A 27,165-nucleotide genomic window follows, 5' to 3' on the forward strand; every position below is an offset into this window, starting at 1 on the left:
AGTTCAATATACCCTATCTAGGGAAATATAAACAATTTAAAACTTGAACAGAAAAGGAAGCAGATTTGTATAGTTTCGTAGCAATCTAAGTTTTGTTTTGTTTTGTTTTTTTTCCTGATCAGACAAGGTGTGAAACAATCTAAGTTTAATACTCATGGAGCTATACACAAAAAGTAGAGGACAGCAAATATTGGATTTTTTATGTCAGTTGATACATGAGAAGTTATTATTTTAAAGAATTCTTTTTTTTTTTTTTTTTTTTTTGAGACGGAGTCTCGCTCTGTCACCCAGGCTGGAGTGCTGTGGCCGGATCTCAGCTCACTGCAAGCTCCGCCTCCCGGGTTCACGCCATTCTCCTGCCTCAACCTCCCGAGTAGCTGGGACTACAGGTGCCGCCACCTTGCCTGGCTAGTTTTTTGTATTTTTAGTAGAGACGGGGTTTCACCGTGTTAGCCAGGATGTTGTCGATCTCCTGACCTCGTGATCCGCCCGTCTCGGCCTCCCAAAGTGCTGGGATTACAGGCCTGAGCCACCGCGCCCGGCCAATTTTAAAGAATTCTTAATGTTAAAGAGATCAAACATAACCATTTAAAGATATTTAATGAATTTTTTCCTTTTTTTTTTCTTTGTTTCTGAGACAGGGTCTTCTTCTGTTACCCAGGCTGGAGTGCAGTGGCATAATCTCTGCTCGCTGCAAGCTTTGCCTCCTGGGCTCAAGCAATCCTCCCATCTCAGCCTCCCAAGTAGCTGGACCACCATGCCCTGCTGATTTTTGTATTTTTTCTTTTTGGAAGAGACAGGGTTTGGCCATGTTGCGCAGGCGGCTTTCAAACTCCTGAGCTCAAGCGATCCACTTGCCCTGACCTCTCAGTTTGCTGGGATTATAGGCATGAGCCACTGTGCCTGGCCAATTTTTTCATTTTTTAAGGTACTATAAGAGAAACGTTTTACAGAATTGAACATATGCCTATGTCTATATTATGAAAAATACATAATTTTAAAAAATACCTGACTGGGCACAGCAGCCCACACCTATAATCCCAACAATTTGCAAGGCCAAAGCGGGAGGAGTAGTCCCAGCTACTCGTGAGGTCAAGGTGGGAGGATTGCTTGAGCCAGGAAGGTTGAGGCTGTAATAAGCTGTGATTTTGCCACTGTACTCCAGCCTGGGCAACAGAGCAAGATCCTATCTAAAAATAAAAATAAAAATAATTAATAAAAAGCTAACTTCAGAACTGTTAACCCTTCCTTTCACTTAATCTTAGAGTAAATATGTATGGCTTTATATAAATAACTCATCAATTGTCATTTGTCTAAAACATCTGACTTGATATAAATTCTATGTGAAAAGTACAAAGTTTAGAATATTTTCACTTTAGCATATAACATGAAATTTTAAATCACTCATGAAATTTAAGATAAAAAATAAAGCAACAGCTTTTATTTTTGTAGCCAAAATCCTATGGGTATTTCCCAAGACTTGTACCTTTAATTACAAGGTAGACAAGTAAGGGTAAGATAGCAAAGAAAGGGAATATAACCTCATAAGATTAAATTATTTTGGCAATTTGTGCTCTGGAATATGAAGAATTGGCCAGGTGCAGTGGCTCACGCCTGTAATCCCAACACTTTGGAAGGCCGAGGCAGGTGGATCACTTGAGCCCAGGATATCTGGATCAGCCTGGACAACATGGCAAAACTCCATCTTTATTACAAAAAAAAAAACAAAAAACAAAAAAACAAAAAGTTAGCCAGGTGTGGTGGTGTGCGCCTGTGGTCCCAGCTACTTGGGAGGTGGGAGGATCACTTGAGCCCAGGAAGTCGAGGCTGTGGTGAGCCATGATCTCCACTCCAGCCTAGGCCATGGCCATAGAGTGAGATCCTCTCTCAAAAAAGAAATATGATGAATAGAGGTTTGACAGTCACATCATTTGAGATCTCCATATCCAAATGCGTGGTCAGAGTTTGAGTCACTTGTGGAATCTTTGAGTAACTGAAATAAAATCCAGTTGATCAGAATTCTTTGGTAATTTTTAGTATGTATCAGTGAGTTTTCTCAGAAGACATCCTGTTCAAAAAAAAATGTCGAGGCTGGGTGTGGTGGATAATGCCTAAATTCCAGCTTTGGGAAGCTGAGGTGGGTGGATCACTTGAGCCCAGGAGTTCAAGACCAGCCTGGGCAACATGGGGAAAGCCTGTCTCTACAAAAAAATGCAAAATATTAGCCAAGTGTGGTGACTTGCACCTGTAGTCCCAGCTACTTGGGAAGCTGAGGTGGGAGGATCAATTGAGCCCAGGGGGTTGAGGCTATAGTGAGCTATGATCACACCACTACACTACAGGCTGAATGACACAGCAAGACCTGTATCCAAAAAAAAAAAAAAAAAAAAAAAAAATTCAGTTTCTCTTCACTCCCAATATTTAATTTCTGATTCTCAAAATGTTAATTTTTGTAACAACTGTGTTAAGTACCTTCAGTGTAAGAGGTTAAATAAGCAGGTGTGTGACCTTACTCCAGTTTTCATTATTTAAAAACTGGTTGATTAAGGTAACCATAAATTTCCATCATATTTGCATACTTTGAAAGGGAAAAAGGTGCTTTTAATACCTGTCCTGGGGACAAGAGCAAAATGGCACTCTCAGAGGCAAGCTGTTTCATGCTGATTGTTATGATTAAATGTGACAATAATTGTAAAGTATTGAAGCGGTGTTTTTAGTACAGAAAGTTATTATTCTCCAAAAATGCCTTAGGCCTGGTTCAATAAATTATATATCATCTGCTTCTCTTATAGAGCTCTTCTCAGGCCAGGATTACGTAGTCAATGTGATGAGTCTAAAGAATACCTTGTCTTTTTCTTTCTTCCTTTCTTCTTTTTTTTCTTCCTCTTTTTGTTTTTTATTTTTAAAGAATTACCTTAACTGTCTTAATTTAATTAACCAAATATTTATTTCCTGCTTACTTATTTTTCATGCACTGAAAATATATGTATAAATAAGGCAACGTCTTTGCCTTTGAGTAGTCACAATCTGAATATGCAATATGTAATAAAACAACGTAATGCAGTTGTTTTCAACCAGGGGTGTACATTAGAATCACCGGGGAGATTTTTTAGAAATACTGATGCCCCACCCCCACTTCAGTTCAATCATAATCTCTGAATATTGTCCCAGGTATCAGTATTTTTATCAAGTTCTCCACTTGATTTTAATATACAGCAAAGGTTATGAACTTTTGGTTTCCTGGAGAAACAGACAAGCAAAGAATGGAAAATTGTCATACCAGGTATGTGGAGGATGCAGTGGAATCAAAGAAGAGAAAATTTCTTATTACATGGTAGGAAAAGAAAGTTTATGGAGAAGGTAGATGCCTGAGGAGAATCTCAAAGAATATATAATAGTTTGCCTGAAATATAGGTAGGAAAGATAATTCTAAGACAAGAAGAAATAGTCTATAAATACATTTTGGGATCTAGCATTAAATGAAACTTAATGATAGGCAAAATTCAGTTATGAAATGCTTTATATGTCCTTCTAAGAGTTGGAATGCACACATGATATTTATTGCTTTAGTCGATACTTTCTTAAACATTTTGTTAATTGATCACCTCTCAGCCTTTTGGCTAAGATTAAGTGTAAACATTTTGTTAATTGATTGTGTAATATCTTTCCTTGACCTGTTATAAAAGGAATCATTTATTTAAATAAAGAGAACACAATTTTAATTTTAAGTAACTTTACTTACTATTGTAGAAGAGGAGACTATCAGCCAAAACGTGTTTTATATCTAAATAAATTTTTTAAAATGTTTTTCATGGCTGGGCGCGGTGGCTCACACCTGTAACCCCAGCACTTTGGGAGGTCAAGGTGGGCAGATTACGTGAGGTCAGGAGTTCGAGACCAGCCTGGCCAACATGGTGAAACTCCGTCTCTACTAAAAATACAAAAATTAGCTGAGTGTGGTTGGTAGCGCACACCTACAATCCCAGCTACTTGGGAGGCTGAGACAGGAGAATTGTTTAAAGCCGGGAGGTAGAGGTTGCAGTGAGCTGAGATGCTGCCACTGCACTCCAGCCTGAGGGACAGAGTGAGACTTAGTCACAAATAAATAAATAAAAATAAATAAATAAATAAATATTTTCTTATATCTGTAATGTAATACATCATTTAAAAAGAGGAAAGATATTCATTTGCAAGTAATTTGGTAGATTCTGCTAGATGACACAAATTCATGTGAAGGATTTGTTCATTCGTCCATCCAAAAAATATTTGAGGTTGAACAAAACATAATCTATTTCCCCAACATTTTATAGTTGAATGTTCAACTGTATTCTCTTTCATAATTATCTGTATCTTCTTCTCCAGCTATTCTTTTTTTTTTTTTTTTTGTGAGTCAGAGTGTCACTCTTGTTGTCCAGGCTGGAATGCAATGGCACAATCTCGGCTCACCACAACCTCCGCCTCCCAGGTTCAAGTGATTCTCCTACCTCAGCCTCCCGAGTAGCTGGGATTAGAGGCATGCACCACTACGCCCGGCTGATTTTTGTATCTTTAGTAGAGACAGAGTTTCTCCATGTTGGTCAGGCTAGTCTTAAACTCCTGACCTCAGGTGATCCGCCTGCTTCGGCCTCCCAAAGTGCTGGGATTACAGGCGTGAGCCACTGCACCCAGCCCTCTCCAGCTATTCTTATATTCCAAAGTATTCTGATTTGGAGTTATGTATCTTTTTGAACAATGGCTTCAAGCACTGCAACTGCGGACCCTGTCATTTCATGACACAGTTTTTATTGCATAGAAAAGGAATAGCCCAGCCAGGCACAGTGGCTCACACCTGTAATCCCAACACTGTGGGAGGCCAAGGCAGATGGATTGCTTGAGCTCAGGAGTTGGAAACCAGCCTGGGCAACATGGCAAAACCTTGTCTACAAAAAATACAAAAATTAGCCTAGCAGGGCATGGTGATGCATGCTTGTAGTCCCAGTTACTCAGGAGGCTGAAGTGGGGAGGACAACTTGAGGTGGAGGTTGCAGTGAGCTGAGATTGTGTCACTGCAGTCCAGCCTGGGCGACAGACCCTGTCTCAAAAAACAAAACAAAACAAAACAAAAAACAGAAGCATTCAAGTTCAACCATCATCAGTTAACTAATCTAAAACCTGAAAACAACTTAAATGACCATAAGTGGGAAAACCAATAAATTGTATAATCATGCAGCAAAATATTACATGATTCTGACAGTGAATGACCAGTAACTACATATAATATAATGAATGAATCTTAAGTGTAAAAAGCAGATCAAAATAGACTGCTATAACATTTTAGCAAAGCTCAGAAAGAAGCAAAACTAGATGAGGTTTTTTTTTTTTTTTGAGACAGAATCTTGCTCTGTCGCCCAGTCTGGAGTGCAGTGGTGTAATTTCAGCTCACTGCAGTCTCCACCTCGCGGATTCTAAGCGATTCTCCTGCCTCAGCTTCCAGAGCAGCTGGGATTACAGGCACGTGCCACCACACTCGGCTAATTTTGTATTTTTAATAGAGATGGGGTTTCACTATGTTGGCCAGGCTGGTCCAACCTCTTGACCTCAGGTGATCCTCCCACCTTGGCCTCCGAAAGTGCTGGGATTACAGGCATGAGCCACCGTACCAGACCAAACTAGATACTATTTTGCTTGAAGATATGTGGTAAAACTATTTTAAAAAATAGATATTTATGGCTGGGCCCAGTGGCTCATACCTGTAATCCTAGCTCTTTGGGAGGCCAAGGTCGGTGGATCACTTGAGCCCAGGAGTTCAAGACCAGTCTCGGCAACCTGGTGAAACCTGGTATCTACAAACACAAAACAAAACAAAATAAACAAAAAATCCCAGGTATTTATTAAGCCAAAATTCATGCTTGCAAATTGCCTCCAGGGAGGAATGCAGAGTGATAGGTTGAGAAATAGCACAACAGTAGATTTGACAATACTTGTAATATTATAGTTCTTTTGTTGGGAAGTGATTTCATAGATAGGAATTTTATAGTTTCATATACATTCTACGTGTATTTTGCTATGTATCAAATCCTATGTAATAAAAAATTTTAAGACAAAAACATTAAGCAACTAGTCTGTTGCTTACCTTTATTGAATATTGTTCAGAAATGACCCAGAAATGACCTGGCCGTGGCCGGGCGCGGTGGCTTACGCCTGTAATCCCAGCACTTTGGGAGGCTAAGGCGGGCGGATCACGACATTAGGAGATCAAGACCATCCTGGCTAACACGGTGAAACCCTGTCTCTACTAAAAATACAAAAAATTAGCTGGGTGTGGTGGCGGGTGCCTGTAGTACCAGCTACTCAGGAGGCTGAGGCAGGAGAAAGGCGTGAACCTGGGAGGCAGAGATTGCAGTGAGCCTAGATCACGCTACTGCACTCCAGCCTGCGCGACAGAGCGAAACTCTGTCCAAAAAAAAAAAAAGAAAAAAGAAATGACCTTAATGACCTGGCTGGGCGCAGTGGCTCAGGCCTGTAATCCCAGCACTTTGGGAGGCCGAGGCGGGCGGATCACGAGGTCAGGAGATCGAGACCATCCTGGCTAACACAGTGAAACCCTGTCTCCACTAAAAATACAATAAAAACAGCCAGGCATGGAGGCGGGCACCTGTAGTCCCAGCTACTTGGGAGGCTGAGGCAGGAGAATGGCGTGAACCCGGGAGGCGGAGGTTGCAGTGAGCTGAGATTGCGCCACTATACTCCAGCCTGGGCGACAGAGTGAGACTGTGTCTCAAAAAAAAAGAAATAAAAAATGACCGTTGTTTTTGAAGACCACTAGTATCCATGAAAAAAGTGGTTTCAGTGTAGTGGTGAGTTTAGAGAAAAATCGAAGGCAAGGAAGTGGAGACAGTGAATATAAGCATTGATAAGTTTTTCAGTAATAGAGAGTAGATCATAGAGTTTTGTCTTGTTACAAGATAGAAATAGGGAACATTTTTGTATGTTGTCAGGAATGATTCAGAAAGTTATTTAATAGCTTTGTTTCCTCAAGTAAACCATCTATCAAATCTACACAGTTGCTCCTGCCTAAAACTGGGAACCATCTTTGATTCGTCTTTCTTGCTCTTTTTCACGTTCAATCCATCGTCAAGTTACAGTTGTCAGTTCTTTTTTTTTAATTTTTGTTGTGTTTTGTTTTGTTTTTCGAGATGTTGTCTCGCTCTGTCACCCAGGCTGGAGTACAGTGGCGCCATCTCAGCTCACTGCAACCTCCACCTCCCAGGTTCAGGCAATTCTCCTGTCTCAGCCTCCCAAGTAGCTGGGATTACAAATGCGTGCCACCATGCTGAGCTAATTTTTATATGCATGTAGTTATGTATTTATTTATTTATTTTCAAGATGGAGTTTCGCTCTTGTCCAGGCTGGAGTGCAGTGGTGTGATCTCGACTCCCGGGTTCAAGCAATTCTCTTGTCTCAGCCTCCCGAGTAGTTGGGATTATAGGTGTGCACCACCACACACAGCTAATTTTCTTTTGTATTTCTAGTAGAGACAGGGTTTTACCATGTTGGCCAGGCTGGTCTTGAACTCTTGACCTCAGGTAGTCCATCTGCCTCAGCCTCCCAAAGTGCTGGGATTACAGGGGTGAGCCACTGCACCCGGCCTCACTTTTTATTCTTAAGAGACGAAGTCTCACTATGTTGCCCAGCCTGGTCTCCAACTCCTGGGCTCAAGCAGTTTCAACAAAGTGTTGGGATTATAGGCATGAACCCCTGCACCCAGCTCCTATCACTTTTGAAATGAAATCTACTCTCTTACCTAGCCTACAAAAGCCTTTGCACTTGATATTCCCTCTACCTGGAACACATTTCTTCTGCCTCTGAATATAGGCTCCCTTTAGAATCAGATCAGTGTCACCACCCTCAGATAGGCTTCCTTAATCAGTACTCTAATCGGGTCCTTCATCATACTATTCTATTGTCCTGTTTTAGTTTCTTCATAAGATTCATAACAATCCGCCGGGCGCGGTGGCTCAAGCCTGTAATCCCAGCACTTTGGGAGGCCGAGACGGGCGGATCACGAGGTCAGGAGATCGAGACCATCCTGGCTAACACGGTGAAACCCCGTCTCTACTAAAAGCTACAAAAAAAAAAACTAGCCGGGCGACGTGGCGGCGCCTGTAGTCCCAGCTACCCGGGAGGCTGAGACAGGAGAATGGCGTGAACCCGGGAGGCGGAGCTTGCAGTGAGCTGAGATCCGGCCACAGCACTCCAGCCTGGGTGACAGAGCGAGACTCCGTCTCAAAAAAAAAAAAAAAAAAAAAAAAAAAAAAAAAGATTCATAACAATCCGAAATTGTAGTATTTTTCTGCTTTCTTATGTGGTTATTGACAGTCTCCCTCTGTTACTCACGCTGGAGTGCAATGGCATGATCTTGGCTCTCTGCAACCTCCACTTCCTGGGTTCAAGGGATTCTCATGCCTCCATCCCCAAGTAGCTGGGACCACAGGCTAGAGCCACCATACCTGGCTAATGTTTGCATTTTTAGTAGAGACAGGGTTTCACTATGTTACCCAGGCTGGTCTTGAACTCCTGGCCTCAAGTGATCCACCCGTCTCAGCCTTCCAAAGGGTTGGGATTACAGGCGTGAGCTACCGCACCCAGCCACATTCTTGTCATTTTTTAAAGCAGTGTATCCTCAACCCCTAAAATAGGGGTTGGTACTCATGAATATTTGTTCAATGAATGAATGAATGAGAAAAGAAAATTACCTTGGCTGTATATCCTCTGTGGTCATGGAGATAATTACATACATAAACATTTCTTTGAAAACCATTTCTTTGAATAATAAGTTTACTTTTCCCCAGAAATCAAAACTACACAATTTTAGCATAGTTTGTTGTTCAGAATTTGAATATAAATTTGTGGATGTTATATATGTAGTTAATTTGTAAAAGGGTAGAATTATGAAAATATAAATCTTTTTACTATTAATACAGTTTTTAGTGCCTCCTATATGGTTCATTAATAAAGTTTACTTTGAGAATTTGACAACTTTAAAAAATTTATATATATTCAACATTTGAAATGTTAAATATAAATTATTTTTTAAATGCCAAAAATGTTCAGTATTATACTAAACAACAATACTTTTATCTTTTCCTAGGATATTATTGCTGGATTCCTATATACCATTTTAATCTTAGCTGTCTTCTATCCATTTGTGGACCTGATTGACAACTTCAACCAAACTCACAAATATGCTCCGTTAATCATCATCGGGCTTCATTTAGCTTTGGGGATCTTTTCTTTCACTCTTGACACCTGGAGCACAGTCCCGAGGAGACACAGCTGAGATTCTAGGAAGTGGTGCTGGAATTGCATGTGGATCTCATGTTACTTATAACATGGGTCTAGTATTAGATCCTTCTCTAGATAGATTACCTTTAGCTGGGCCCCCCATTACTATGACTGTGTTTGGAAAAGCCATATTGCGGATCCTCATAGGGATGGTATTTGTACTAATAGTCAGAGATGTAATGAAAAAGATCACCATTCCTTTAGCCTGCAAAATCTTCAGTATACCGTGTGATGATATTCGAAAAGCAAGACAGCACATGGAAGTTGAACTTCCTTATCGGTATATTACCTATGGAATGGTTGGTTTCTCCATCACATTTTTTGTTCCTTACATATTTTTCTTTATTGGTATCTCTTGATGGAGAAATATTGTTTATGATAAGAAAGGAGGGTATCAGTTACTGATACCTAAAAATATATTCCAGGTAAAAGCCAGGTCAGAATTAGACTTTTGCAGGAATTTAACTTAATTATTTAAGTAAATTCTTAAGAGTCAGTGCATTTTATCATTGCACATCCAGATACTGATTTAGGTGAGCTGAGCTATTTCAATACTGAGAAAATGATAAATATCCATTTAGAATGTTCATGTAATGTTTGGAGAGTTTTGTATTATGGATTCAACTTATATATAATATATATAAGGTACATAATATGCAATTATATATCTGATATATATTATATATAAAATAATATACCTAAGTGTTTTTTTAAACTATGGGAGTGTATTATAAAATCAATAATAATATGCAAACAGTTGTGCCTGTGTATTTGAACTAAATACAGGTATGTTGTTATTAACAGATATATTTAACATTTATTTACTGTGGGAGCCGTTTCCTAATTGAATAGCGTAATTACTAGAGCAGAATGCATATGCTACTATACATTGATTTACTGCCTGTTTTTACACTGCCATTACCTTTCATGTTACCCATGATGTTGAACATGGGAGGCATTTTTAATGGACCAAATTTTTGAAAAAATAAGTTTTTGGATTCTTTTTTTTTTAAGTTCTGTGTACTGTTTTGAATGTACTTTATTTGCAACTATTCTGGACGTCAGTTTAATAATTCAGGTACTGAATTTTATTGCTTGCTAATTGTGCCTTTCTGTTGCTAAATTAAGAAATGCTATGTATACTGTGATGTAAAAATAAGACATTAACTTTATCTTAAGTTACATATAATCAAGCAAATATTTTAAAACGTGTGTCAAGGCGACAGGCATAAAAGTAAATTGCCCTTAACTCTTTAGCCTTTATTTGGAAAGAAATGTGGAATGGGCTAAACTTTCTCACCAATTTATTATAAAGCTAAATGGATAAAGACTTCCCTTTTTGTAGGTATTTTTCTGTGCATTGTAAGTTATAGGAACAGGATATATTTTTTGTACATTGTCTTGATTGTTTATATTGCAGGTAGGTATTTCCAGTGAATGGAAATGTAGTTGAAATTTATAGATGGGACAATGCACATACTTCATATGTAAAGAAAGCATTTTTCTAAATAATTTGGAAAGGATTGGATTTAGCACTGTTAACTTTTAATACCCATTTATTGGCTACTTAAGGTAAATTATAAAACCTAAAATTAGTATCAGTATTTTAGATCCTATTATTTTTTCAACTTTCTATTATTTTCACAGTGGAACATTTGTGTATAGTATTAAACTATTCTTTTTTCTGTCTGTGCCTTTATATTTTGAGGTGTGGTTGTACTTATGTTAGCATTAAGTGTATTTATAGAAAGTTTTTCATAAAGAAGAGGATTAACTTTCCATATAAATGAATACCAGGTATGAAATTACTGATTTTAGTGCAATATCTATATGATTATCCAGAACTATCACTTCAGATGTTTCTATTTTGGGCACCATAACTATTTGAGCTCATATTTTTATAATTCTGATTGAGAATTTAGGGGCATGGTAATTTTTATCAAAACTGAAGCTGATAATTTTAAGTAAAGCAACTAAATTTACACTTATTAGTTAAAAGGAAACCAAGGCATGTAGGAAAATGTCAGCACCTTGGAAAATGTGAAAAGAGCTTTACTTTCAAAATGTATGTTTAATGAGTTGAATTTTGGGGACTGTTTCCCATAATTTGGGCCAATGCTATCCTGTTGATTTTTATGTCTAGCTTAAAAGGTATTTGAAAATGTTCCATTTCTTTGTGTTTTATTATTTTCTGTCCTATGACACTTCTATGCTAAGTGTATTTTAAAATAAAAGCCAAATTGAAGATTGAAGGTTTTGCTTTGTTTTGTTTGCCTTCCAGGCAATTGTTTCTGTTTTATCTGGTAGAGATTTAAAAAATATGTCTTGGATTTTCATTCTAGCACATATTTCCTCTGAAGCATTTTGTTCAAAATCAAAGTGCTATTTTGGCAATAGAAGACATTGAAGAAATTCTTTGAGGTACAAACTGACTTTGACTCCATTTATGATTATTTCTAACATTGTACTTTTAGTAAAAAGTTTCATAATATTTCTTTTTAAAAGCTTATGCACAAAACCAAAAAAATTTAAAAAATTTAAAAAGGAAATAAAAAGTAAAGCTTATGGACAAAAATGTTTCAGTAAAATGTGACTAATAGTATTGTAGGTAGTTTACTGCTTTTCCATTAATGTCAAGGATTAATCATAAAACTAGGAACAGGTACTTTTTCAAGCAGAATAAAACATATGGACATTTTATTTTATAATTTTAAAATGCCATGATGCATGAACTGCAAAAACCAGGTCTGCCAGAAACTAATTATATGACCTAATATAAAACAATGTACTTCAAGATTGACACAATTATTTTTATTTTATTTTGTAGCTTTCTTTACAAGTAGTGTTTATTAAATATATATTACAAAGACAATATAAAAATGAATTCAGTGAAATGAATAGAATTTAAAAGCAAATTTTCCCTCACCCTCCCTGTCATTCCCTTAAAGGCAAATTTTAACAGAGCATTAAGTAAAGATGAGTAAATACTAAAGTGGTTTTTTAAAATATATAATCACAAAAATTTTTAAAGGCTACTCAAGTGAAGCAGTGGGAGTGGAGAAAGATACAATCACACAATTTTATATGACAAAGGTTTTTTATTGATAAAACTATTTTATTCTTGTTAATAAGGAATGTTTATTCAAGATTTAAAACCTAACATGTGGCCAGATTTGGTGGTTCATGCCAGTAATCCCAGCATTTTGGGAGGCCAAGGTGGGAGGAACACTTGAGGCCAGGAGTTTGAGGCCAGCCTGGGCAACATAACAAGACCCCATCTCTACCCTCCTACGCCAACACACACACCAAAGGTTTGCTGGACCTGGTGGCATAGGCCTGTAGTCCTAACTACTTGGAAGGCTGAGACAGGAGGATGCTTGAACCCCGGAGTTTGAGGTTACAGTGAGGTATGCTCACGCCACCGCACTCCAGCTTGAGCAATAGAGGGACATCCTATCTCTAAAAAGGAGGGGGGGTTTAGACAGAGTCTGGCTCTGTCACCCAGGCTGGAGTGCAGTGGCACCATCTCAACTCACTGCAACCTCTGCCTCCCGGGTTCAAGCGATTCTCCTGCCTCAGCCTGCTGAGTAGCTGGGACTACAGGCGCAAGTCACCACACCCGGCTATTTTTTTGTATTCTCAGTAGAAATGGAGTTTCAACCTGTTGGCCAGGCTGTTCTCAAACTCCTGACCTCAAGTGATCCGCCCACCTCCACCTCCCAAAGTCCTGGAATTACAGGCTTGAGCCACCGCACCAGGCCACTAAAATGTTTAATCTGGACATCAATAAGGATCAGTTTTTAACATTTTACTTTATAGCTGCATTAGATTTTCTGAAGAGGGTTTTTGTTGTTTGATAAAGTTTTTTAAGAAAGGGAAGAGGGGCCGGGCGCGGTGGCTCAAGCCTGTAATCCCAGCACTTTGAGAGGCCGAGACGGGCGGATCACGAGGTCAGGAGATCGAGACCATACTGGCGAACACGGTGAAACCCCGTCTCTACTAAAAAAATACAAAAATCTAGCCGGGCGAGGTGGCGGGCGCCTGTAGTCCCATCTACTCCGGAGGCTGAGACAGGAGAATGGCGTAAACCCGGGAGGCGAAGCTTGCAGTGAGCTGAGATCCGGCCACTGCACTCCAGCCCGGGCGACAGAGCGAGACTCCGTCTCAAAAAAAAAAAAAAAAAAAGAAAGGGAAGAGGGCCGGGCGCGGTGGCTCAAGCCTGTAATCCCAGCACTTTGGGAGGCCGAGATGGGCAGATCACGAGGTCAGGAGATCGAGACCATCCTGGCTAACCCGGTGAAACCCCGTCTCTACTAAAAAATACAAAAAAAAACTAGCCGGGCGAGGTGGCGGGCGCCTGTAGTCCCAGCTACTCGAGAGGCTGAGGCAGGAGAATGGCGTGAACCCGGGAGGCGGAGCTTGCAGTGACCTGAGATCCAGCCACTGCACTCCAGCCTGGGCGACAGAGCGAGACTCCGTCTCAAAAAAAAAAAAAAAAAAAGGGGGGGGGGGAAGAGGTGGCAGTTTGAGAAAAAGTAATTAAACTTAGTAGATATTACTGTGCTGGGTATTTTCTCGTTATTTGGTCAAGTTCTTCCATTCCTTTTGAAATACATATGTAAGTTAAAAAGAAAAAGCTTGGCCAGGCATGGTGGCTCACGCCTGTAATCCAACACTTTGGGAGGCCGAGGCGGGCAGATCACTTAAGGTCAGTAGTTTGAGACCAGCCTGGCTAACATGGTGAACCCAGTCTCTACTAAAAGAAAAAGACAAAAACAGCTGGGCATGGTGGCACATGCCTGTAGTCTCAGCTACTCGGGAAGCTGAGATGGGAGGATTGCTTTAACCCAGGAGGTGGAGGTTGCAGTGAACTGAGATCACACCACTGCACTCCAGTCTGGGTGACAAAGCAAGACTCCATCTGAAAGAAAAAAAGGAAAGAACTTTTACATTTGAATTCTGATTGTGGTTACATAAATTATACATAGCACAATAAAAATGTTAACGTACTAATTGTGAAGGACTTTTAGAAAGCTCTTCATTTTTAGGCCCACCAGATAACTTTATAAGGAAATAGGCCTTCCTTGTGAGATACACAGGAGGCAATATTCAAAGAAAAATAAACTTTTTAAAAAATAAAAATGTTTAAGGAAATATATGTGTTTATTTGTTTTTTTAGAGGTAGGGTCTTGCTTTCTCACCCAGGCTGCGGTGCAATGGCATGATCACTGCTCACTACAGCCTCCACCCTCCTGGGCTTAATCCATCCTCCTGCCTCAACCTCCCAAGTAGCTGAGACTACAGCCATGTACCACCATGTCTGGCTAATTTTTCTATTTTTATAGAGATGGGGTCTTACTATGTTGTCTAGACTGGTCTTGAACTCCTGGGCTGAAGCAGTCCTCCAAACTCAGCCACCCAAAATGCTGGGATTATAGGTGTGAGCCACTGTGCCAGGCTAAAAATGTTAATTCTTAAATCTCAACTAGCTGACTTTTCCTAATTTGCCCTTCCCTTGCTTTCTTTCTTTCCCAAATATGGGATTCTACATCTGATAACAGCAATCTATGAGCAGAATAAAATATACTTTGATAACTATTATACTGACCTCATGCCTTAGTGATTGTGAAACCTCTCTTGCATATAAATATGAAAATCAGATTTTGGCCGGGCGTGGTGGCTCAAGCCTGTAATCCCAGCACTTTGGGAGGCTGAGACGGGCGGATCACGAGGTCAGGAGATCGAGACCATCCTGGCTAACACGGTGAAACCCCGTCTCTACTAAAAAATACAAAAAAAAAACTAGCCGGGCATGGTGGCGGGCGCCTGTAGTCCCAGCTACTTAGGAGGCTGAGGCAGGAGAATGGCATGAACCCGGGAGGTGCAGCTTGCAGTGAGCTGAGATCCGGCCACTGCACTCCAGCCTGGGCAACAGAGCGAGACTCCGTCTCAAAAAGAAAAAAAATGCCCAAGACTGAGTAATTTATAAAGGAAAGAGGTTTAATTGACCCACAGTTCTGCATGGCTGGGAAGGCCTCAGGAAACTTACAATCATGGCAGAAGGCACCTCTTCACAGGACGGCAGGATGAAGTAAGAGTGAGTGGTGAGCGAAGTGGGAAGCCCCTTATAAAACCATCAGATCTCATGAGATCTCACTATCACGAGGAGAGCATGGGGGAATTGCCCCCATGATTCAAGTATCTCCACCTAGTCTTGCCCTTGACTTGTGGGGATTATTACAATTCAAGGTGAAATTTGGGTGGGGACACAAAAGCAAAGCATATCAGTCACAATCTGTAATTATGTATTATTTACTTTTTAAATTTTCTGTCATTATCCCTATGATGTAAGCTTCATGAGGAAAAAGACCTTGTGCATCTTTTTACTTCTGGATCCCTGGGACACAATAGGCATTCAATTAGGGTATGTTGAATGAATTACGTGATTATTCAGTCTTTAGGCTTTATATGTGCATTTTTCTGGGGAAAATTTTACAACATCAGATTCTCAAAGAGATTAATGATCTAAAAATTTTAATATTGCTTAATAGTCTACCTATATTTTAAAAGTTTAGGTTGTAAATGAATGCTTCCAATTTAGTAAGGATTTTTGTCACTTTTCATGCAATATTTAAGGGCTAATTTAATTCTAGGAAAGTTTTGTATGTAATTACTATAGTACCCCATTGTATGAATGTGATTTGTATTCAAATTAGTTTTAAGATTTTATTTTTTTTAAACTTGAAATCAAATCTGAAAAGAAAATATTCTGTATATACAGGGATATACCTTTTAGTTTCTAGTAATAAATAAATGTGTTCCTGAGAATATTATTTTGTACAATTGATCTTTAATTTTTCATATAACCAACTACTTCATTTAAACATTTTAAGTGATGTTTATAATTAAAATTTTGATAAAATATATTCAGAGTTTAAATATCAAGTGTTTTTTTTTACTTCAGTGAAGTGAAGGCTACCCTGGTTTCCAAAGGTCTCCAGGCCCAAATTCAGAGGATCAGTGGGGTTGGTGACAATAAGATGGATTTTAATTTTCCTACTATTTGAGGGTTTTTCTCCTTTTTCATCTGGGTTAATTTAAGGGGGAACATTCACCAAACTCATTTTAATGCGCAGTATTTTTGCTCATTTTTGGTATGGTTTGGATTCGTGTCCCTATCCAAATCTCTTGTCAAATTGTAATCCCAGTGCTGGAGGAGCAGCCTGATGGGAGGTGACTGGATCATGGGAGCAGATACCTTTCTGGCTGTTCTCCTGATAGTGAGTTTTCATAAGATCTGGTTGTTGGCCAGGCATGGTGGCTCACGCCTCTAATCCCAGCACTTTGGGAGGCCAAGGTAGGTGGATCACCTAAGGTCAGGAGTTCGAGACCAGCCTGACCAACATAGTGAAACCCCTGTCTCTACTGAAAATACAAAATTAGCCTGGCATAGTGGCACATGCCTATAATCCCAGCTATTCAAGGGGCTGAGGCAGGAGAATCACTCGAACCTGGGAGGTGGAGGTTGCAGTGAGCCAAGATTGCACCACTGCACTCCAGCCTGGGCAATAAGAGCGAAACTCCGTCTCAAAAAAAAAAAAAAAAAAAAGATCTGATTGTCTAAAAGTGTGTGGCACCTCCCCCTTCACCCTCTCTTCCTCCTGCTCCAGCTATGTAAGACGTGCCAGCTTCCCCTTTACCTTCTGCTATGATTGTAAGTTTCCTGAGGGCTCCCCAGCCAGGCTTCCTGTACCACCAGTAGAATTATGAGCCAATTAAACCTCTTTTTTTTTCTTTTTCTTAAATAGCCAGTCTCCAGTAGTTTTTGTTTGTTTGTTTGTTTTGTTTTTTTTCTTTTTCTTTTGAGATGGAGTCTTGCTATCACCCAGGCTGGTGTGCAGTGGCATGATCCGCCTGCCTCAGCCTCCCAAAGTGCTGAAATTACAGGTGTGAGCCACCACACCCGGTCTCCAGTAGTTTTTAATAGCAGTGCAGGAATAGACTAATACACTGGTTGAAATCTGTGATAACAGTCTTAAAAGTAAAAAAACAATAATAATCCTGCAACATTTGTCACCATAAAATGTTTTAAATAGCTTTACAAATAAGAATTTTTAAAATTTGCTTCTCAGCAGTATATTCTCAAAATCGTATTTAAAGTATTCATGAACAAAGGGTGTATATTTTTAAATAACAAATTGATTTGCCCGGGCATGGTGGCTCACACCTGTAATCCGAGCACTTTGGGAGGCTGAGGTGGGCAGATCACAAGGTCAGGAGTTTGACACCAGCCTAGCTAACATGGTGAAACCCCGTCTCTACTAAATATACAAAAATTAGCCAGTCGTGGTGGCGGGCGCCTGTAGTCCCAGCTAGTTGGGAGGCTGAGGCAGGAGAACGGCTTGTACCCAGGAGGCAGAGGTTGCAGTGAGCCGAGATTGTGCCATTGCACTCCAGCCTGGGCGACAAGACCAAAACTCCATCTCAAAAAAGAAAAAGAAATTGAATGAACCAAAGCACGGAGATGGGAATGTGTTAGACATGTTTGGCAAACAAATAGTAGTTTGTCTGGAGCATCAGGGTACCTGCAAGGGAGCAGTAAGATTAAAGTTGAAAAGCTTGTTAAAATACCCAGTAAACAATGGGTGTGGTGAAGTGTTGTCTTTCTTTGCCAGTAGAAGGGCTGCACTATTACTCACTTAGCTCACTCTTAGCTCATGAGTGAACTTACACCTAACTTGAAGGTAATCAAAAGTATTTTTTGATATATACTTCATTATTAAGTGTTTGGTTTTTTGTTTTTTTAAAATTTGTGACAATTACATGTTTACTTATTAAGAGGAAAAATAAGGCAATTTACATATTAATCCTAGATTTTATATGAAAAAATCCCAAAGCGGTGAATTTTGGTGACATGGTATCATGACTGCTATAATTGCTATTATTTAGAAGAGGAGTCCCCAGGAAGTTAGGAGAACTTTGGATGTGAAGCTCCCCTCACCTTCCAAGCCCTCACAAGAAGGTTGTATAACAGATTAATGACATACCTGGAAACCTACGCACAGGCCATGAGGATTGACTGTCATTAGGTTAAGAGTCTGCAGACCTAGCTACTTTTATTACAGACTAGGAATTTACAATGTGTTCTACAAGGAAGACAAGCTTCCAAGATACTCCATCTAGGATTTGCAGGTATGCTCTGGGAATAAAGTTGGTGTTTGTAGGAAAATAGCCTGTTGCATGGCAAGAGTGATACCATCTTGAAGTGAAACCTCCATAATGACTAATGTTTGACTCTGCATGCCAAAGTGTTCTGCAGTAAGTTTTCTAAACAATGCCTGTAACAACCCTCATAAAGATGCTTATCTGACCTCCCCAGTGGTCACAAGTTTCCACAAGAAAGTAACAGCTGTACATGTCTTTATCCTAAAGGCTTTTTTTCTTTTCTTTTCTTTTTTGAGACAGGATCTTGCTCTGTCACCAAGGGTGGAGTACAGTGGCATGATCTCGGTTGACTGCAAACTCCGCCTCCCAGGTTCAAGTGATTCTTATGCCTCAGCCCACTTGAATAGCTGGGATTACAGGCATGTGCCACCATGCCCATCTAATTTTTGTATTTTTAGTACAGACAGGGCTTCACTATGTTGGCTGGGCTGGTCTCGAACTATCTTGACCTCCAGTGATCCGCCCACCTCAGCCTCCCAAAGTGCTGGGATTACAGCCGTGAGCCACCACGCCTGGCCCAAGGCTTGCTTTCTAAAGGATAATTTCTGGAGGACTGGTGTGAGGATCCACCATCTCGCAGTTGTCCAAGACATTGCTTATGTTTTCAAATCTCTGTGAAATATTTTCTTTCCGAGAAACTGGATTTGTCAGCCTTATTCTTTGGGCTTTATAGGTAGGTTTGAATATACCTGCTGCTCACTGTGGAACCGTATTCTTGAACTTATTTCTTATCCCACCATACTTAAGAGACCATGACATTCCCTTTATGCATTGAGATCACACGTGACCACACATCTGGCTAATCTCAACTGCTGGTGAAGATTGTAGCATGGGTGTAAGAAGAATGTTTTCTAACAGAATCACAGAGATACCCCGAATATGTTCTGCATCTGTGAGGTAATCCACAATACACCCATAACCACCTACTTTCTTCCTGATTCAGTATTATTCCAGAGAGGCTCATGGCTTCCTCATTAGTTTGTCTATTACCTATAAAAAAAGACATGATGACCACACTGCCTTACATTTACCTTATAATTGGCCCACAAACATGCCACTAGCCATTGCCAATCTGTAAAGATAGCCATTCCTTATGTATCAACCTGAAACTCCCATTTCAAAGAAACCTTTGGTGACTCTTCCATGAGATAGTTTCCTAAGTAGGGGGGAAAGATTACAGATTTCTGTCTTTGGGAGGTTTTAAGCTTTTCCAAGTCATGATATGTTATACCATATTCTTGCCCTTGCTGGTCTGTCATAAAACAGACTTCAGATTTATGCTTGCAAACAGTGGCATTTCCCAAATCCTGACATACCACTTTATTGACTTCTTGTGAAAATGTTTGCATTGAATTCTGTTGTTTGTGAAGATGCTGGTGCCAAACCTGTACTGACTTTCATGTTCTCATTCTGTGTTTTTTTTTTTTTTTTTTTTTTTTTCCTAAAAGATACATTGAGGCTGGGTGGAGTGGCTCATACCTGCAATCCCAGCACTTTGGAAGGCCAAGGAGGATGGATTGCTTGAATCCAGGAGTTCAAGGCCAGCCTGGGTGACACAGTGAAAATCCATCTGTACTAAAAATACAAAAATTAGGCGGACATGGTGGCACATGCCTGTAGTCCCAGCTACTCGGGATACTAAGGCAGTAGAATCCCTTGCACCCAGGAGGTGGAGTTGCAGTGAGTCCAGATCACACCACTGCACTCCAGCCTGGATGACAGAAGTGAAAACCTGTCTCAAAAAAAAAAGTGTTTAACTGAAGTCAGAGGAACAGGATTTTTGTCTTGACTTTGTTTTGTCTTGGGCTATAATTGTAAGTTCCTTCAACTAGGTACTAGTACCAGAATGATAAATGGTTTCCTCACAGATAAAATGAAGAGGTAAGACTTGATGTTCTTTAGCCCTTTCACTGTTAAAATTTAATCAACTCTATTAGATCAAGTGTACAAAAAGAAATGGAGTATGTTTGTTTCTATTAGGATTCTGGAATTTAACAAAAAGAATTTTAATGCACCTTCAGTGAGGGAATAGAGTTGGGAGAGCATGTCTTGTCCCCAAAGCAACCTTCCCCTCTTTTCCTGTCTATAAAAAGTTTGTATATACACCCCTCTAAGGAAATTAACAAGTTTCACCAAAGAAAGACAATGAGGTAATTGCTTTAGAAGAGTCATAACTTTTGTTTAAATCACAAGGTTTAAAGTAGCTAATAGGTCACTTTACCGAAGTAACCTAATCCAACCTACTATCTAAACAGTTCTGAGCTGAAGTGGCTCTAAACAGATAGTTCTTTCTTTAAAAAAAAAAGTGGGGGAGGGGGAGAGGGACAGATTAGACACCAAAGACCTCAGTAATTCTAGAATTCATTCAAATCTTGCCAGCTACAGAGATGGATATGTAAAGGAAAAAAAGAAGAAAATCTCTCCTTTAGAAATCTCATTCAGAACTAAGAAAAGAGAAACTGGAAAAAGAAATGTAAAACTACTTTATAAAACTCTTATGAACTTTACAGAATCCTATTTTGGAAAATGAGATCCTCATAATAAATTAAATCTTTAAATTGCAAATCATGTTATTCATAAAGGTTTTTAAAAAATAAGCAGGCCGGGCGCGGTGGCTCAAGCCTGTAATCCCAGCACTTTGGGAGGCCGAGACGGGCGGATCACAAGGTCAGGAGATCAAGACCATCCTGGCTAACACGGTGAAACCCCGTCTCTACTAAAAATGCAAAAAAATTAGCCGGGCGTGGCGGCGAGCGCTTGTAGTCCCAGCTACTTGGGAGGCTGAGGCAGGAGAATGGTGTGAACCCGGGAGGCGGAGCTTGCAGTGAGCCGGGATCGCGCCACTGCACTCCAACCTGGGCGACTGAGCGAGACTCCGTCTCAAAAAAAAAAAAAAAAAAAATAAGCAGAACATTGGGACGCTGAGGCAGGCAGATCACCTGAGATAACGAGTTGGAGACCAGCCTGAACAACACGGTGAAACCCTGTCCGTACTAAAAATACAAAAATTAGCCGGTTGTGGTGGTGCATGCCTGTAATCCCAGCTACTCAGGAGGCTGAGGCAGGAGAATTGCTTGAGCCTGGGAGACAGAGGTTGTGGTGAGCCGAGATCACACCACTGCACTCCAGCCTGGGCAACAGAGCGAGACTCTGTCTCAAAAAAAAAAAAAAAAGCAGAACAAAAAATCAGTACCTTTATTAGAACATTTCTAGAATGTAACAGTGCCTATTGCAGAAAGTCTTTTTTTAATTTCATAAGAAATTCTACTAGAAAACATGAGGTTATTCTTGAATGTCAGTCAGCTGTTTTCTTATATAGGGAAATTATTTCATGGAAATGAGAAGTTACTTGCCACGAAAAATTACACAAGATATCTATAGATACATTGCTTTTTTTTTTTTTTTTTTAATTCAAATGGCAAGAACAGCAAAATCCTCTTTTTAGTATACCCATTATGGAAAACAGTGTGGAGATACTTAAAAACTAAGAATAGAACTACCATATGATCCAGTAATCTCACTACTGAATATATATTCTAAGGATTTGAAATCAGTATATCAAAGCAATATCTGCACTCTCAAGTTTATTGCAGCATTACTTATAGTAGCCTAAGTGTCCATCAATGAATGAGTGGAAAGAAAATTTCAGACAAGAGGAATAAGTGCAAGATATCTATTTTAACTCATGATGACTTTAGTTAACAGCAATATATTATATACTTGGGAAAAAAGTCCTCCTTTGCCCACTATAATAATTGTATTCTCTTCTCAGAAGTAACTACTGTTGCCAGTTTGAGGTATATGTTCTGTGTGTGTGTGTGTGTGTGTTTTATTTATGTATGTTGAAATATATAATTGTGTTATATGAAGTTTAGGTTTTTAAAATAAAAATATATTGTACGTATACTGCAAGTCCCCTCCCCACACTCCCATACTCCCCTTTTTTAAAAAAATTAATGATACCTCTTGGAGTTCATATAGGATTTCTCTCCTGAAGTTATCTTTATCGTGAAACATCAACTTTTCCCAGTCTACTAAATCACTCCTAACAGCACACAGACATGCTCTACTCCCATTTCTCTGTTCTCCTCTACTACCTTTTTTTTTTTTTTTTTTTTTTTTTTTGAGATGAAGTCTCGCTCTTGTCACCCAGGCTGGAATGTGGTGGCACAATCTCAGCTCACTGCAACCTCCACCTCCCGGGTTCAGGCAATTCTCGTGCCTCAGCCTCCCTCCTGGTAGCTGGGACTACAGGCATGTGCCACCAGGCCCAGCCAATTTTTTTATTTTTAGTAGAGATGGGGTTTCACCATGTTGGCCAGGTCGGTCTCAAACTCCTGACCTCAGGTGATCTCCCCGCGTTGGCCTCCCAAAATGCTGGGATTACAGATGTGAACCACGGTGCCCGGGCTGGAGATAGTTTGGAGCCTTCACAACACGTTTCATCCCACAGACAAACACCAATCAACTGAGAGCATTTTCCTGCTGGGTTATGCTGTGAAGCCCTAGGAGTGCCATGATCAGTTAATGATGTCTGCCTAGGGAAAGGGGGAGAGGAGATAGAAGACGATGGAGACAATGAAAAGGTCCCTAAAATCCACACTGGTAGGGAGAAGAGAGTTTTCAGAACAACGTGATCAATAAATAATATCAAACACTAGTGGAGAGATTCAGGCTGAAGGCAGACATCTTATATGAGTTTCTAGTTTACCTCTAAAAGAACAATTTCAATGGTATATGTGGTAGTGGCAGTAGTCAGATTGTAATGAATAAAGGGAAAAAGGAATTAGGGAATGAGATGGTAAGTACGTATCTGAGGTTAAGATTTATGAAATAGGTAGATAGTACATGCTAGAATTAATTTTATTATACACAGTTTTTTTTTTTAATTCTCATTGAATCTGAGATCAGACTATCTGAATCAAGACGAATGCAAAACCTAAAGTGAACAATAACTCCCACATGACTGTAGCACCTGATCTTAAGTAATAAATTTTAGTACCATTAATCTACTTTTTCTTCTTTTCATTCATTCATTTGAGATAGGATGTCACTCTGTTGCCTAGACTGGAATGCAGTGGTGCAATCTCAGCTTACTGCAGCTTCCTCCTCAAGCCATACTCCCATCTCAGCACCCCCAAGTAGCTGGGATTACAGGCACATGCCACCACGGCCAGCTAATTTTTGTATTTTTAGTGGAGACAGTGTTTCACCATGTTGCACAGGCTGCTCTTGAACTCCTGGGCTAAAGCGACCTATCTGCCTCAGCCTCCCAAAGTGCTGGGATTACAGGCGTGAGCCACTGCACCTAGTCATTAATCTACTTTTTATCTTACGTTTGTCAAACAACAAAGATATTAGGGAACCATGGCAAGGGAATTAGCTGAACTACCTGGAGCAGTGATTCTTAATATGCATCATCAGTATCACCTGGGAATTTATTAGAAATGCAGACTCCTGGGACCCATCTCAGGCTTACTGAATCAAAAGTGTGGGGGCCAAAGACCAAGCAATTTGTTTAACAAGCCCACTAGTTCATTCAGATGCACACTCAAATTAATGTCTTGTAACAGCAGTTTCTCATTAAATCAACCACATAGTTATTAAGTTACCAATCCACTTCTTGGCTTGACCTAGATTCTCTAACGCTAAACCCTTTCAAGTGGTCGGGGTGGACTAACAGTCTTTTAAGGGTATTGTCTTTGCTTTTATTTAAGCATCGAATCCACTGAAGTGTATTTATTTTTTATGCATCTGTTTCTGCCATTAGACAATTCATTGAGGAACTGAGGATGTCTTATTCATGTTTCTATACCCACTAGCACACCATAGGTGCTCAATATATTTCCTTAAAGGAATGTGAGACTGGCATGTGTGAAGCTGGGGAGAAGGCTGTCAGATGAGCTCAGAAGGCAGGCTGAGGCCTGATTTAAAAGAGCGCAATGTGGCGATTTAAGGCTTGTCATGTAGGCAAAAGGGAACAGGGAAGCTAGAAAGATTTCTTTTTTGTTTTTTTTTGAGACGGAGTCTCACTTTGTTACCAGGCTGGAGTGTAGCAGCGCGATCTCGGCTCACTGCAACCTCTACCTCCCGGGTTCAGGCGATTCTCCTGCCTCAGCCTCCTGAGTAGCTGGGACTACAGGCGTGTGCCACCATGCCCGGCTAATTTTTGTATTTTTAGTAGAGACGGGGTTTCACCATGTAGGCCAGGATGGTCTCGATCTCTTGACCTCGTGATCCGCCCACCTTGGCCTCCCAAAGTGCTGGGATTATAGGTGTGAGCCACCGCACCAAGCCGTTTTTTTTTTTTAATTTCATTTAAAATTTAAAAAAAATTAACTGCTCTACACATTCAGAGAAACATCTCTAGTAACGAATTATAGAAATGATCCCTGAAGGTATAGTCTAAAGGTTTCTTAATAATATTAATTTTTTCCCAAGGCAATACATGTTTACATTTTTAAAAAGACAATACAGGCCAGGCCAAGTGGCTCACGCCTGTAATCCCAGCACTTTGGGAGGCCGAGGTGGGCGGATCACAAGGTCAGGAGATTGAGATCAGCCTGGCCAACATGGTGAAACCCTGTCTCTACTAAAAGTATAAAAAAATAGCTGAGTGTGGTGGTGGGTGCCTGTAATCCCAGCTACTCAGGAGGCTGAGGCAGGAAAATCATTTGAACCCGGGAGGCGAAGGTTGCGGTGAGCCGAGATTGAGCCACTGCACTCCGGCCTGGGCAACAAGGTGAGACTCAACTCAAAAAAAAAAAAAAAAAAAAAAAAAAAAAAAAAAAAAAAAGACATAATACTAACAGGTTTTATACACATTTCCCTGCTCCACCTGTCTCCAGTTCTGTTGACCAGGCAGCTGTCCTCAAGCTTTCTAGCTTTACCTACCTAAACAGCCATATTTCTAAACAATGTTCTGTAGAGGAATTTTTGACTTGGGTAATTTTATTTTATATTTGTCTATTTTTTGAGACAGAGTCTCACTGTGTCACCCAGGATGGAGTGCAGTGGGGTGATCTCAGCTCACTGCAATCTCTGCCTTCCGGGTTCAAGTGATTCTTGTGTCTTAGCCTCCCAAATAGCTGGGATTACAGACATGCACCACCATATCCGGCTAATTTTCATATTTTTAGTAGAGATGGGGTTTCACCATGTTGGGCAGGCTGGTCTCAAACTCCTGGCCTCATGTGATCTGCATGCCTTGGCCTCCCAAAGTGCTGGGATTACAGGCGTGAGCCACCATGCCCGGCCTGACTTAGTAACTTTGGATATTGACTTCCCATCATAGCAGATGAGGACTTTGTTCTACCATAGCCCATCCTCTCTGTTACTTTGAATGCCTTTTTCTGTCTTCTCTGTGGGCCTAAGATACTGATATTTCACATTATGTATCTTAGTGGGCACACAGTGGAGACTCATGTCCTTCTGTTCTAGGACATGTTCTTGTATTGTTTCTTTGACAAATGTGTATTTTCTCTCTTCTTTCTGGATGTCACATTAATTAAACCTCCTGAAGTAATCCTTTAAAAAATTTTTTTCGGCTGGGCACAGTGGCTCACACCTGTAATCCCAGCACTTTGGGAGGCCGAAGCAGATGGATCACGAGGTCAGTAGATCAAGACCATCCTGGCCAACATGGTGAAACCCAGTCTCTACTAAAAATACAAAAATTGGCCAGGCGCGGTGGCTCAAGCCTGTAATCCCAGCACTTTGGGAGGCCGAGACGGGCGGATCATGAGGTCAGGAGATCGAGACCATCCTGGCCAATACGGTGAAACCCCGTCTCTACTAAAAAATACAAAAAACTAGCCGGGCGAGGTGGCGGGCGCCTGTAGTCCCAGCTACTTGGGAGGCTGAGGCAGGAGAATGGCGTAAACCTGGGGGGCGGAGCTTGCAGTGAGCTGAGATCTGGCCACTGCACTCCAGCCTGGGAGACAGAGCGAGACTCCGTCTCAAAAAAAAATAAAAATAAAAATAAATAAAAAAATAAAAATAAAATAAAAATAAAAATACAAAAATTAGCTGGGCATGGTGGCATGTGCCTGTAGTCCCAGCTACTTGGGAAACTGAGGCAGGAGAATCGCTTGAACCAGGGAGTCGGAGATTGCAGTGAGCTGAGATCGCACTACTGCACTCCAGCCTGGGGACAGAGTGAGACTCCGTCTCAAAAAAATAAAAATAAATAAAAAAATAATTTTTTTCTTCTATTTTATGTCTCTGCTTTCCATACATTTTTTATTTTTATTTTTATTTTTTCAGACAGGTTCTGGCTCTGTTGCCCAGGCTGGAGTACAGTGGCATGATCAGAGTTCACTGGAACCTCAACCTCCTGGGTACCAGCGATCCACCAGCCTCAGTATCCCAAAGTGCTAGGATTACAGGTGTGAGCCACTGCACCCGGCCTGTCTTCTATAAATCTACTAAAATCTCTTCTCTCATTTGCTTTGTCCTTCTGGGGTTTTTGTATTTGTTTTTTCCTTTGAGACAGAGTCTCACTCTGTTGCCCAGGCTGGAGTGCAGTGGCGCCATCATGGCTCACCGCAGCCTTGACCTCCTGGGGTCAAGCAATCCTCCTGCTTCAGCCTCCTGAGTAGCTAGGACTACAGGCAT

The 27,165-nt window shown here is 40.4% G+C and overlaps 1 protein-coding gene across 1 annotated transcript in view; it reads left to right on the plus strand.

Annotated features, from left to right (window-relative positions):
• SGPP1 (sphingosine-1-phosphate phosphatase 1) overlaps positions 1–11,573 on the plus strand; it is a 49,082-nt gene extending 37,509 nt beyond the window's left edge. The window contains 2 exon segments of the mRNA XM_030931420.1: positions 9,131–9,298; positions 9,300–11,573. Coding sequence (XP_030787280.1) covers positions 9,131–9,298; positions 9,300–9,683 — 552 coding nt within the window. The 3' untranslated portion in view covers positions 9,684–11,573.
• Positions 11,574–27,165: the final 15,592 nt, after the last annotated feature.

The sequence above is a fragment of the Rhinopithecus roxellana genome, chromosome 5 (genome assembly GCF_007565055.1).
Source record: "Rhinopithecus roxellana isolate Shanxi Qingling chromosome 5, ASM756505v1, whole genome shotgun sequence".
Classification (NCBI taxonomy): domain Eukaryota; kingdom Metazoa; phylum Chordata; class Mammalia; order Primates; family Cercopithecidae; genus Rhinopithecus; species Rhinopithecus roxellana.